This window comes from Anolis carolinensis, chromosome 5 (assembly GCF_035594765.1).
Source record: "Anolis carolinensis isolate JA03-04 chromosome 5, rAnoCar3.1.pri, whole genome shotgun sequence".
In the NCBI taxonomy this organism is placed as follows: domain Eukaryota; kingdom Metazoa; phylum Chordata; class Lepidosauria; order Squamata; family Dactyloidae; genus Anolis; species Anolis carolinensis.
The window spans coordinates 157,968,844-157,982,025 of record NC_085845.1 but is presented as its reverse complement, the minus strand read 5'-3'; the positions used below and the strand labels follow the sequence as shown (position 1 = coordinate 157,982,025).

Below are 13,182 nucleotides of genomic sequence, written 5' to 3'. Positions count from 1 at the left end.
CTATGGGAAAACCCCATATACTCTTAAAGCAATTAAACTCAAGTCAAACAAAAGGAAGCCTATAATACAATGCAGTAAGATTTTAATACAATGACTAAGACAAGATGGAACTGTGTGATATGGCACCCGGTTGTGTACATAAGGTTTCAAGTCAGCTGCACTACATTGCCATTAAGTGTGAAAATGACGGAGTAGTACCCTAATAATATATTTCTTATTAAGTTACTGAACTCATTGGATCGGTTTATTATGAATAACCAAACTACACACCCATCCACTAATTTAATCATATAGTTGAAAACCACAGTAGGAATTGCCCATGCCATAGTATTTCTGATTTTTTCAATGGTTCTGAAAGCTCTACAGTGAAAAAAAAGTAAGAAGATAGTCAACCCAATTAAAATTACTTTGGACACTATGGACTGCCAAAAAGACATGTAAACGGGTTCAAGAGCAAGTGTTCAAGCCTGAACTGTACCTAGAAGTCAGAAAGAGACTATCATATTTTGGACATATCATGAGATGGCATGATTCCTTAGAAAGTATGACAATTGATAGTAAAGTAGGAGGCAATAGGAAAAGAAGTCTATAATTTCCATTTTGTGGATTCTGCTCATGGAAAAGTGAAGTGAAAATTATCTGACCTTCCCTCACACAGATACATAATAGTAATCCACATATAAATTACAGGTGGTGGACCATTTAACAGATACAGACATATTATACTAAATGCATTTACTTTAAATTACAACAGCATTATGTACTGAAAAAAGAGATAAATAAGTAAAAAGAGATCCAGTCATAATTATAGTCACGCATGAAAGTTAGGAACATAAGCATAACTATTAGCAAACCTCTGAGACTTTTGATGTGATACTTAGAACGGTTTGTACTTAGAAGAAAGTACATTATAAACATTTTTGATGTGTTTGCACTGCCCTCTGATTATTCATATAGCTCCCATCTTAATTCTGATTATATGAAGATATTTTAAATTTAATACATAATGGAATTTATTGGCCATGTAAAAAACAGCTTTATTGTTCACCCTTTCACATGGGGTTAAATTTGGCGGTATGCGCCCACTGAACTGGCCAGCTTCCATCAGATGACACTGCTATGACTCCATGGGTGAAGGAGGACAGAACCTGCTTATGCTGCCACCAGGGCAACATGGGAGGGCTCTCGTGTTGCCATTGCAATCCATGGGAGGAAGCTGCACACTCACACTTCTCCCCATGAGATCGCCCTTAGCTGGAGCTGGGTGATGTGGGGTGTGGATGCAGGGTTCCCCACGCCCCTCTACAAAGCAGAACACCTCCAACAGCCATGTGACAAGGTTGTAAATGCATTGCTTTTCATTTCTTTACAGAAAATTCCTTAAAAATATTTTGACAAGGCATACCTTAACTTTTGGTCAACCAAGAGGTATGAAAGGCCTCAGAGCTACAAGCAAAAATAAGTCAATAATAGAACTTACCATCTTCAGCCGTCATTATATAGAGAGGCACACTGCGAGTACCTTCCCCTTTTGCAGTGCTTGAAGATACTTCAACTATATATTTTGTGTATATTTTTAAACCTATATAAGGAATAAATATATTAAGTATATTTATTTATATGTGTACTTTTTGCTAACATACATATGTTTGCATTTGTGGTACTATATGCAACTTCCTATATTCATTTCACAAGCAGAATGAGGTATCAAAGTCATAGTAAGAAAAAAGTCAAATTAATATAGATTTAAACAATTGCCAATTTGCCATTTTATAACATATGAAGACCCAAAAATATCATGGCAATTTTGGAGAAATTAATGGGGCTTTAGTTTCTTGAAGTGTAGAGGCCCCTTCTACACTGCCATGTAATCCAGATTACCAAAGTGGATAATAATAATAATAATAATAATAATAATAATTATTATTATTATTATTATTATTATTTTATTTTTATACCCCGTGCCATCTCCCCGAGGGGACTAGGGGTGGCTTACATGGGGCTAAGCCCAGGCAATAAACAATATAAAACTCAACAGTAAAAACAAATCATAAACAGATAAAATCACATATACCAATACATATTAAACATACTTTGACAAAATCCTGAGATGGCTCATTATTTGCTTTGAACTGGATTATATGAGTCTACACTGCCATATAATCCAGTTCAAAGCAGATAATCTGGATTTTATATGGCAATGTAGAAGAGGCCTGAGACATAAGTATGACATTTTTAGGAGCAAGGCCTGATCTCCCTTATGAATGCAAGAAAATTATGCAAAAAAGAGGTTTTTCTCAAGTCCCTTCATCATTTTCAAAGCCCATCAAAAAGGTATCCAGATTTTAATAATTGCCCAAGTTGTTTCTCTTAAACTACCTGTTTCAACAATAGTTGTGATAGTCACCTGTAATAGTGAATGACGAATTTTTGGTGTTGATTATTCTTTCCTCAGTCCCATCAGACTCTCTGAGATATATAGTGTAGCCCTCAATAATGCCATTAGGGACAGATGGAGGAAAATAAGATAGTTCTATTTCTGTAGAGGATATGTTCCTGTATGTTATGTTTTGTGGCGGAACCTCGGGTACTGAAAAAAATTCATACAAATATTTAACTAAAATTTTAAAACTGTCACATAACACCACCAAAATATGAAAATATCTGTAATTCAAAAATAAACAACCTCATTTGCCAAATCTCACCATCAATATTACCCTGGCAAACCAGGATTTATGAAACCACTTCTGTATTAGATAGGTAAAGGAAAAGGCAAAGGTTTTCCCCTGACATTAAGTTGAGTCATGTCCAAGTCTGGGGGTTGGTGCTCATATCCATTTCTAAGCCAAAGAGCTGGCATTGTCCGTAGACATCTCCAAGATCATGTGGCCGGAGCGGTACTTATTTATCTACTCACATTTGCGTGTTTTTGAACTGCTAGGTTGGCAGAAGCTGGGGCTAACAGTGGGAGCTCATCCTACTCCACAGATTCGAACTGCCGACCTGTTGGTCAGCAAGTTCAGCAGCTTAGCAGTTTAATCCGCTGTGCCACGGGGGGCTGTATTAGATAGGGTGAGATATTTCCCTCTGTTGGCCACCAGAAACTGGAGGCCAATAATAATCATCATCACGACATTTTTTCTAGTTCCCCTGATCATTCTCCTATCTTGAAGTACAGGGTTATGTGCCCACATAAAGTAACCCATAAGGTTTACCTAGTCTATGTCCTCAGGAGTAGAGAAGTGCAAATACTGTATTACTGTTCGTGTAATAAGAAAAGATACAACTGACTATCCAGTTGGATTCTCTCCTTTTGATGGGAAGTGGAGGCAAAGAACCTGCAACCCCCAGAACTTAGATATCCTTTGCATTTGTATCACGATGCCTTGGCCAGCCCTTTCCCTTTGTAAACCAATAGATTTTTTTAAAAAACAGATTTGAAATAAATAAGGTCTCCAGCTCATATTTGAGGAGAAACATTCTATTTTTTTAAAAGCTATTTTTAAGAAACTCAGATGCTTCTACCACCAAGGCTCCAAGATAACGGGAATTAAAAATCTGTCCAGAAATTGAGAACTGCATGCCCTTGCTCAGAGCTTTCAAAGACCCAGTTCAAGACTTTAAGGATATTTTGGTCCACCTGGACTTGGGGATGGCATTAAAATAACCTGGCCCACCTAAAAAAATCTGAAAGTGACCAGCTAGTCACTTCCAGTACTTTTAGAGAAAATATTATTTTACCCCAATATGGGTAGTGACCAAGTGGTCACTTCTGATTCTGAAAAATATATAGCCAAATGCAGATTGTAGCAATACAAACAGTATGAAAACAGAATAATTGCAACAACCCTTGGATCCTCCTTAGCAGTCCAGTTATAATTTCTTACTATTTCTTTACTATTATTTTATTAAATGGATATATTGTATTTTTCTATGATTTTTTTTTAAAAACACTTTTCAAAAGCATAAACATTATCTTAAATGAATAAACACTAATGACGAAGTACTACTTTGGAAGCAAATTCTACTGATTTCCAATGTGGGACTTCTGAATAATGATGATTCAAATTAAAACTATAGAAACAAGACAACATTCTAGCATTTTGTGCTTACCAGTTTCAGCTGTTCTTACAGATAACAGGGCAGACGACTGATTCCCATGACCAAGGGAGGTAAATGCCCTTACGGAAATGTTATACAGAGTATAGGGTTTCAGGCCATTTAAAAGAAGATTTGTTGCTGTAGTATTTTTAAAAACTGAAGTACTGGCATCCTCATATATAACTTCATAATGAGTTATGATCCCATTGGGCTTTTCAGGAGGTGACCATCTTAAGTTTATTTCTGTGGCAGTCACTTCTGATATTTCAACGTTCTGCGGCGGTGAATCTGGCTCTTGATTCAGAAAAAAAAGGTTGCTGAGAATTTTACAACATGTTAAACATATTCAGCGTTTTTAACAGGGAAAAGGTACTAAATTATAAAACCAGTATAAACAATATGCTGCTTACCATCTTCAGGAGTTGTCACAAAAATATCATTGTCTTCGGACAGAGCACTTTCTCCTATAGTTGTAGAGGCTGCTACCCTCATTTTATAATTTGTATACTTTCTCAAGTCTAGAAAAAATAATAAACCAACTTTCACTAACATGGTTCACTGCTATAGTAATTCACAGCTATAGTAAAAAGGAAAGGGGTTACATTTTTCTTTTCTTTTTTACTATACAGAACAATGTGAATACATTTTATTTCCAAGAACTTTATTCTACATCAAGCATGGCAAACTTGTGATCCTCTGGAAATTTTTGGACTCAGATCATCAAAGGACCACTGTTGTCCAGGCTCATGCTCAGAGAAGCCAGGGATGCTCAGAGATGTAGTCCAAATTCCTGCAACATCGGGAAGATCAAGAATTTTACTCCAATGTTAGATTGTTTGTGGGAAGGAGCAGTAATTTGAAAGTTATATTAGTTTTCTGAAGAGCATTAAGATCTGCTAGGGCAGCCCTGCTCTCAATCCCACCTCCTCATAAGCATAACTGGTGGGGACGGGAGACAGAGCCTTCTCAGTGGTGGCCCGGGCTATTGAACTCCCTCCCTAGTGACATCAGTTTGGCCCCCTCCATCCTGATTTTTTAGGAAGAAGCTAAAGACCTGGTTCTGGAAGCAGGGGTTCAGGCATTAGCGAAATATGAATATGCAATATAGAACTCGACTTAAATGTACCGCCATGAACAATGACTTGGAACTGGGCATTATATTTTAATATGTATTGACTGTATTTTATATGTTTTATTGGTTTTATCACTTTATATTTTATTTTTGTCTATTGTATTTATAATGCGGCATTGAATTTTGCAAGCCACTCTGAGTCCGCTTTGGGGTGAGAAGAGCAGGATAGGAATGTAGTAAATGAATAAATGAGTTGTTGCAAAGGAATATATTGTAAAAGCAAACAATTTGTATTCAGTTGTTCCAAAATGCTTTTAAATAATTATTTTAAACTAACCTGTAATCAAGATGCTGTTATTTGATGTGGTCATGTGAAAGGCTCTGTTCGTATCCAGCTCCATTGCATACACTGTGTAATGTGTGATTTCTCCATTGGGATTCACTGGTACATTCCAATACAACAAAATTGAAGAAGAACTAATATTTTTATAGTTTATATTTTCTACAGAGCTTGGAACTATAGAAAAAATTGACAAAATATTTATTAACAAATTGGAGCTAAATTAGGAATCAACAGTATGAAAATACTACAGTCTTTAAAATGTACCTTGTTCGCTGGTCCTAGCAATGAGAATAGCTGGTGGTCCTTCCCCAATTATGGTAAAAGCAGACACAGCAATTGCATATTTGGTGAAAGGCTGGAGACCGTTTATAAGATATGACAGCTGCTCAGCTGAAAAATGGACAGTATCAACATTTGCAAAAATAGAAACGTGGAGCTGAAACAGAAGTTGGCTTTTAATCGAACACAGGAAGAAATCCTGTATGTCATTTTCAATCAAACTGAAAAATAGGAATCTTATAGCACAAAAATCAGTATATTGCTGAAGAAATCCTGCATGTCATTTACAATCAAACTGAAAAATAGGAGTCTTTTAATAGAAATATCTGCATATTGCTGAATTCAATGCAAGTTACTCCCAGGGAAACATGTATAGCATTGCAACATTAACCTGATTCCATCATACAAAAAGAGATAGTGAGATTAAATCATTCACACTCAATAGAAATAGTAATATGTGTTTTTGGACATAATTAAATATTAGTAATGATTATCAGAAAGCTTCCAGCCGTAGTTTAATTTACAATGGACCTGCAAAGGAATGTAAATAAAATCAGAATGTGGCCTTATGTCACACTGAATGAATTCACTGGGGAAAAAAATCGAGCTTTTGAAGCCTGTCTATCTGTTAACCAGTCCTTGCTTAATGGCTCATAAATATCTATACTTAGTCAAGAAAAATGATCCATTGTTAATGTTGTGCCAGTGAATATGCTAATGACATCACTGTGTCATGGGGTCATCTCCACCTGTTTGCTGCCCCCATGTAGCAGAGTTGTAACTTTTTGACCTATTTGCCTTCAGTGACATTTGAAAACCTATTAGTCAAAAACTCTAGGAGAAATTAAGATCCGCTTGGGACATGGATATATGTTAATCTCCTCCAATCACACCTGCCTTGGCAACTGCAATAACTGATTGTCTATGCAGCTTGTCCAAAGGCGCTGGCATCTTTTTTCTCAAGGAGGAAGGTCAATTGGGTGACAAGGGGTTAGTAGTTTCTGCTTGTGTGGCATTCCTCATTTGCTCCTGGAGGCAATTTTAAGAGTTGTAAAAAGGAAGGGGGAATCTGACTTTAGCAAATAGCCCACTCTTTGGTCTCGCTCATCAGGATCATGCATGTGATGGCAGCTTTTTGAACAATGGGGTAGTTACAGAAATTAACCTTTCATACTCACCAGAATCTGCATGTAGCTCTGAAACCTCACTGGAAGTGGGGAAATTATCATCAGGCATATCTGTAAATTTTACTGGAGAAAACCTGTGCACTGCTGGGAACATGTCAGCTGAACCTTCATACAAACTGGTCACTGTTTCTAATTTATTCCACATGACAGATGGCGTATATGCATCCATCATCTCTGGATCCACTGACGTAATGAAATACTAAAACAAAATGGAAAGAAAGCAAATTCCTTGCTGGTTAAATCTCATTCCGGTTCTCGAAATGAGAATCAGAAGTAGAGGGATGATGTAAAATCTTTGAAAAATCAGTAAGAAGTTACAGGTTTTAATTTAAATCACCTGGTCTTTTTCTGGCAGAAGTGTATCTTCCAGAATCTCTCCTGTGTCCTCAAGTAATACTTGCACTCTGTATTGAGTAATAATTCCATTTGGTTGCTGTGGCTTCTTCCAAGCAATTCTAATAAAAGTTGCTGATTCTTCTGTGGCATGCAGATCAAATACAGGACCTGGGACTAGAAGCCAATAAATACATATAAAGCTTCCCCATTCTTTTTGGCTGGATGAAGTAGTGTATAAAGCAATTAATTGGGTACATCTGATAAAATTATAATTTGGAATCTAATATTAAAATATGGTGCTTTTTATAGTCATGGAAATGAAGAGTGTCTTATCATTGCTGGTATGACATGGATGCATTAAAGCTCCTTATGCCACATTTGGTACAGCAAAGTCAATCTGCCTACATTCAGTTTTTGTACCCATATAGTAAAAAGATGACTAAATATTCAGCTTGTTCCAAATTTTGTCACAGTTGGCTCTGTTACCAAAACTTCTTTAGGGTAATAAACAAAGGCTTTTACTCAGTCAACTCATAGTAAGCAAATATTGTTTAACCAATTTTGTGATATATTACAATGAAGTACTGTGTTTACCCAAAAATAAGACAATATCTTATATTAATTTTTGCTCTCAAAGTTGAGTTAGGTCTTATTTTCAGGGGATGTCTTATTTTTCCATGAAGAAGAATTTGCATTTATTGTTGAACCAAAGAAATGAACATTGATAATATATTGTACAGTAGTTGTCATCACAAACCAGCAAAACCAGATAAACTGTGAATCCTATCAATAATTTCTTGTTACTACCATTATTTCCATGTACAACAATCAATGGTATTTACATTTACCAATCCTGCATTCTCTGGTGTTCTGTTTGGCAGACATGCTTCCAAACAAAAACTTTGCTAGGTCTTACTTTCGGGGGAGTCTTATATTGGGATGGGTTTTGACACATGACGACTATCCAGAAATCTGAAATATTCCTAAATCCATAACTGTCTACAGGGCTGGCTGAGTCGTAGCACCTTTGCTTTCTGGTGGTTGAATGTACTCAATGTGCACAAAAATATTTTAAAAATATTGTGTATCAAATTACCTACAGGCTATGTGTATAAGGTGTGTATGAAACACAAACGAATTTCTTCTTTTAACAAGATATCTTATTATGTAAGTGTATGCAAATACTGGTATTCTAAAACCTGAAAAAACCTGAAATCCAAATCACTTCTGGTCCCAAACACTTTTACTAAGGGATATTCAACTTCTCTCTTTGTGTGTATTTATGTATGGATTTTTATGCCAGCAGAATGTCTAGTAATTTCAGCAAAACTAGTGGCTAAGGCCACTGGGGTTAAGTATAACGTTTAAATTAAATATAAAGTAGCCTTTTAACAAAGAGTCAGCTTAATGTAGTGGTATGAATTTTAGACCATGGTGCTAGAGACCAAGAATCAAACACCCATTCAGCTATGAAACCCGCTGGGTCACATTCTCTCGGCCTCAAAGGAAAGCAAAGGCAAATCTCCATGGAACAAATCTTGCCAAGAAAACACTGTGATAGAATCACCTTAGGATCGCCATGAATTCGAAATGACTTGAAGACACACAAAAGTAGCAAAACCTTCCACATTATTCAGGGGATCTAGTTATGTCTTCCTACATCCGGAAGCTGTCAAGAGTGAGCTAATACATACAAGTGACTATCTGGACTATTCTCTTTTTCAGAAGATAGAATGATATGGAAACTTTTTAGACTTGCAAGGATAATAGCATAGAGGTCAAAATCTGTTGCCCGTGGACATGAAAGTTCTTGCAGCAGGTGGGCTCTTTATAATGTTATGCATGTCTGCCCCTTTACTAAGCAAATCTGAAAAAAAAATCTGCTGCATTTTCTCTAACTACCTGCTGCCATCTAATGGTCAAACATAAACTTTCATAAACTTTCACAATTCAAGGGGATTTTTATTCAAAATAGAAGTCTCAAAGATTAAATAGCTGGCTGACACATTTATTTTGTCTTCCCCCCAAAAAATGGAGTCGGGTAAACATACACAAACCCAGAACAAGGGGAGGCAGTTGTTGAGAAAACACAATATGTGTGTCATAAAAACAATTTAGATTAAAATTGCTGTCATGCATATCCCTGTGCTTCTCATGTTATCAGCACTTCACACAAGCTGACAGCACCCAGTTGGCTTTCTCATTTCAATATGTGAAGAATTACATACATGGGTCTCATTTCAAAGGTAGCCACAAGTAATTCAGCATTTTTCTTCTGTGCTTATGTATAGAAAATAACATTTTTGTTTATTTTTCTGCAGCAAATGCAGTTTCCTGCACAAAATCATATGTGAATGTTGCACAGATAGCATCTCAAACTGTCCAGTCCAGAATTCTTCTCATTTGGCTTTCTCAGCATGTTTTCAATCATTTTGCTAATATTTTAGAATACCCCCATGGCATCTACTCTTATTTACATTCAATTACTATAGGAAATATGTAACTGCTACTGGGCATAGTGTTTTATACTGAAAGAAAAACTCATATGTTATTCACAGGCCATACTAGAAACACTTATTTTTCAAAGAAAATAATAAAGTAAGATACTGCAAGAATACTATGCAACTTGGTATCAGATGCACAACGTACCTCCTGCAGGAGTGAAAACCGTTAAGTTTGTCTTTGGCCCCACCCCAGCACTTGTCTCAGCAGCAACAAACGCATCATATGTTGTGAATGGTATTAGATTATTAAAGGTAAATTTCAAGTCCTTTGTGCTATTATTCAAAATATGCCCTGCAAAGAATAAATACATAGCAAAAGAAACACAACTGAAAAACAATTGCAATTAACAATGCATGATTATTGATTCCTTTATGTCAGTGATTCCCAATCTTGTTTTGACCAGGCCCCAATTTGACCAGGGACCACTTGACCAGGGACCACTCTCCAACATTAATACCAAAAGGGTTACGAATCAGTTTTTTGTCAACTTTAGATTTCAGGGTTGTTGTATGTCTTTTGGGCTGTGTGGCCATGTTCCACATAGCCCGAAAGACATACAACAATCCTGTGATCCCAGCTATGAAAGCCTTCGACAACACAACTTTAGATTTGGTTTGGTTATTTGGGGGGCTGATTTAGAAAATTGCATTGGATAGACCACATCAGCTCTAGTTTCTGATACAGAACATATGCCATCCAGTAGTCACCATCTGCTCACCCACAGAAAACCATATTTAATAATCTAGAGTGGATGTGGTTTATCCAATGCAATGGTCAGCTGTGCGGAAAAGGGCAGAAATAAAATAAATAAATAAAGATAACATAGATTTGCAGGCCAGATTTTCATTCTTGCGGCCCACTGCTGGGCCGTGAGATTCACTGCTTTATGTGAAATATATCAAATGCACTTAAATGAGTATTATATAAACCACAATAAAAGGTAAAAATCTAAGTACACACAGGTCCTGTTTCATAAGAGAAATTTAGTTTTCTCTTACATATTTCCTCCAGCTCATCCATTACTTTCACATCATAGGCTGTCTACAGAGAAGAAATTCCACTGCAGTTTTAAAAGACTGTTTGTAAAGAAATGGGGGGATATGATTTGGAAATGCCCATAGACCACAGAGACTATGGTCAATATACTAAAACCATAGCTGCATTAATCTGGAGGATAGCACAAGACACCATGTTGACCAATTTTTATTTTTTTAGTTACAAGACTGTTAAAAGCAAAAGTGTGCAACAGATAATTTTGAGTGTACTTGAACATTTCTTATAGAATCAATAGTAATGCTTAATGAAAATCCACTTGAAACTTGGCTAATACCAATAAAATGTTCTGATTTCTTCATTATGTTTTCTAGAGAATCAGAAACATATATTTAAAATATTGGCAAGATATTTATTTTTCCCTTATAGTTTTTTTCTAGAAAAAAAGAGTGACGCAGATTCTCATTTAGGATAATATCTCAAAAAAGAAATAGAGGTCACACCATCAATATTCAAGAAAATAATTCCACATGTATCTTCAGAGTGTTAGTTACTGTGTTAGTTATTCTATTACACTATTATCATATGAACCATCAATATGAATTGCTACACACAATTTCATTTGATTGCTACTAGGCAAGCCTCAACATTTCCTGAGAATGAAGCAACTAAAGATGGAGAATATCCAAGTTCCTATCAAGGTCAGTTGATCACATTATGGAAATATCTATATTGCTAAAGTGACAAATAACTCAGTTGATGAATGCAAGCACTTTGACATTTTCATTGCTCATTTAGAGAAGGCTTCCAGAACTAATCACATGTTGGATTATTATTTTAATGAAGCATCATCAGTCTATCTATAAGACTTGTCATTTTTGTTATCATACTTGTACTGAAATCTCTATTAATAAAGAACTGAATGTATTGACTAAAAATAACATGACCAAAGGAAATGACACAGAATCTGACTTACCTGAGGGTCCAAATAACTCAACTCTGTAGCTAAACTTTCCAGTGACAATGGTTGGTGGTTCCCAAGAAACTGAGAAAGACTTTCCTGTAATGTTTCCTTTGACAAAATTTTGAGGCGGATCCTCTGGAACTGAAGTAAGTCAAAAAGACATGTTTATGTCCACAGGATCCATTTTTATGTCCATGATCTGATTTATATAAATACGGGGCATAATATACACAAAATAATTATTTTTATAGTAGATGTCCCAGTCCATACTAAGAGGCAAAACTGTGCTCTATGTGATAAAAGCAACAAAAAAAATCTAAGGATATTCTGAGAAGATTTAATTAAGACAGCTATTCCAGATATGGGCAGAATTCAAAACGTCAGACAGTGGCATCACTACGGTTGGTGTCATGCAGTGTTGGAACTCATGCTGTCACCTTATGGACCACATCACAGCATGTAGCCAAAAAAGCAGCTACTATTTAAAAAAACCCAACATCAATGAAAATACAGCTCATTCTTATAGAATGTACAGAAAAAACCATGTGATTTGAAGCATCATTATAATTGGATAATAATAACAGCTCTGATAAGAGTACAGAAGGTTCAAAAAGTAAATTAGTTTAGAGATCTAGCCTTGTGGATAGATTGATACAATACATGTAAGCTGGGGTAATGAAAATGTTTTTGTGATTATATCTAACTATACGTAATGAAAATGTTTTTGTGATTATATCTAACTAACTATACTTTATATCATGATTTAAAAATTCTGCTGAAACACTACACAAAGTTTTTACAGGTAAGTCATTTTGGTGTCACCTTCTCTGAGGTGTCATCCAATGTGGTTTGCACCCTCCCAGGTGATGCCACTGATGCCAACCAATCTTGTAACTAATTGTCAGGATTTTTATAAAAATAAAATATGAGATCACATATTTATTATATGATATGATAATATTATTTTTGCTATGATACTAACAACAGTTAGAAAGAAAAATATCTTCGGTACTGTTCCATTATCCGGGTGGAGGCCAAAAGGGGTGCTAGACAAAGAAGGATAGTCCACTGTATGGGGGGAGGGGGTTTGAAGGAGTAAAACTATTACCCCCTGTTTTCCTGTTATTCCCCCCACTCAGGGGCGGTTCAACCGCGAGGCAAACTAGGCAGTTGCCTGTGGTGCCATCCTGTAGGGGGCGCTGCTGAGGCAACTCCTGCCTCCGCCACCGTGCCTGCCTCCGCAATGTAGGAGGTCACCGCTATGGGGAGCAGAGAAACACCGCTTCTCTGCTCCACAAAGTGGCGAACGCCTTCCTTCTTGCCCTTTCCTCTGGGCCAGGTCTCCAGGCTGCCTGGCCATGTTTCAGAAGCATTCTCTCCTGACATTTCACTCACATCTATG

The 13,182-nt window shown here is 36.4% G+C and overlaps 1 protein-coding gene across 4 annotated transcripts in view; it reads right to left on the bottom strand.

The window, feature by feature from the left end:
- ptprq (protein tyrosine phosphatase receptor type Q) overlaps window positions 1-13,182 on the bottom strand; it is a 116,425-nt gene that overhangs the window by 67,890 nt on the left and 35,353 nt on the right. For all 4 annotated transcript variants that reach the window (XM_062982668.1, XM_062982669.1, XM_062982670.1 and 1 more), the window contains exons 25-34: window positions 11,793-11,921; window positions 9,968-10,114; window positions 7,320-7,492; window positions 6,974-7,181; window positions 5,781-5,906; window positions 5,511-5,690; window positions 4,512-4,619; window positions 4,114-4,395; window positions 2,408-2,590; window positions 1,481-1,582 (exon numbers count right to left, since the gene is read on the bottom strand). In XM_062982668.1, coding sequence (XP_062838738.1) covers window positions 1,481-1,582; window positions 2,408-2,590; window positions 4,114-4,395; window positions 4,512-4,619; window positions 5,511-5,690; window positions 5,781-5,906; window positions 6,974-7,181; window positions 7,320-7,492; window positions 9,968-10,114; window positions 11,793-11,921 — 1,638 coding nt within the window. The remainder of the gene's footprint in view (window positions 1-1,480; window positions 1,583-2,407; window positions 2,591-4,113; window positions 4,396-4,511; window positions 4,620-5,510; window positions 5,691-5,780; window positions 5,907-6,973; window positions 7,182-7,319; window positions 7,493-9,967; window positions 10,115-11,792; window positions 11,922-13,182) is intronic.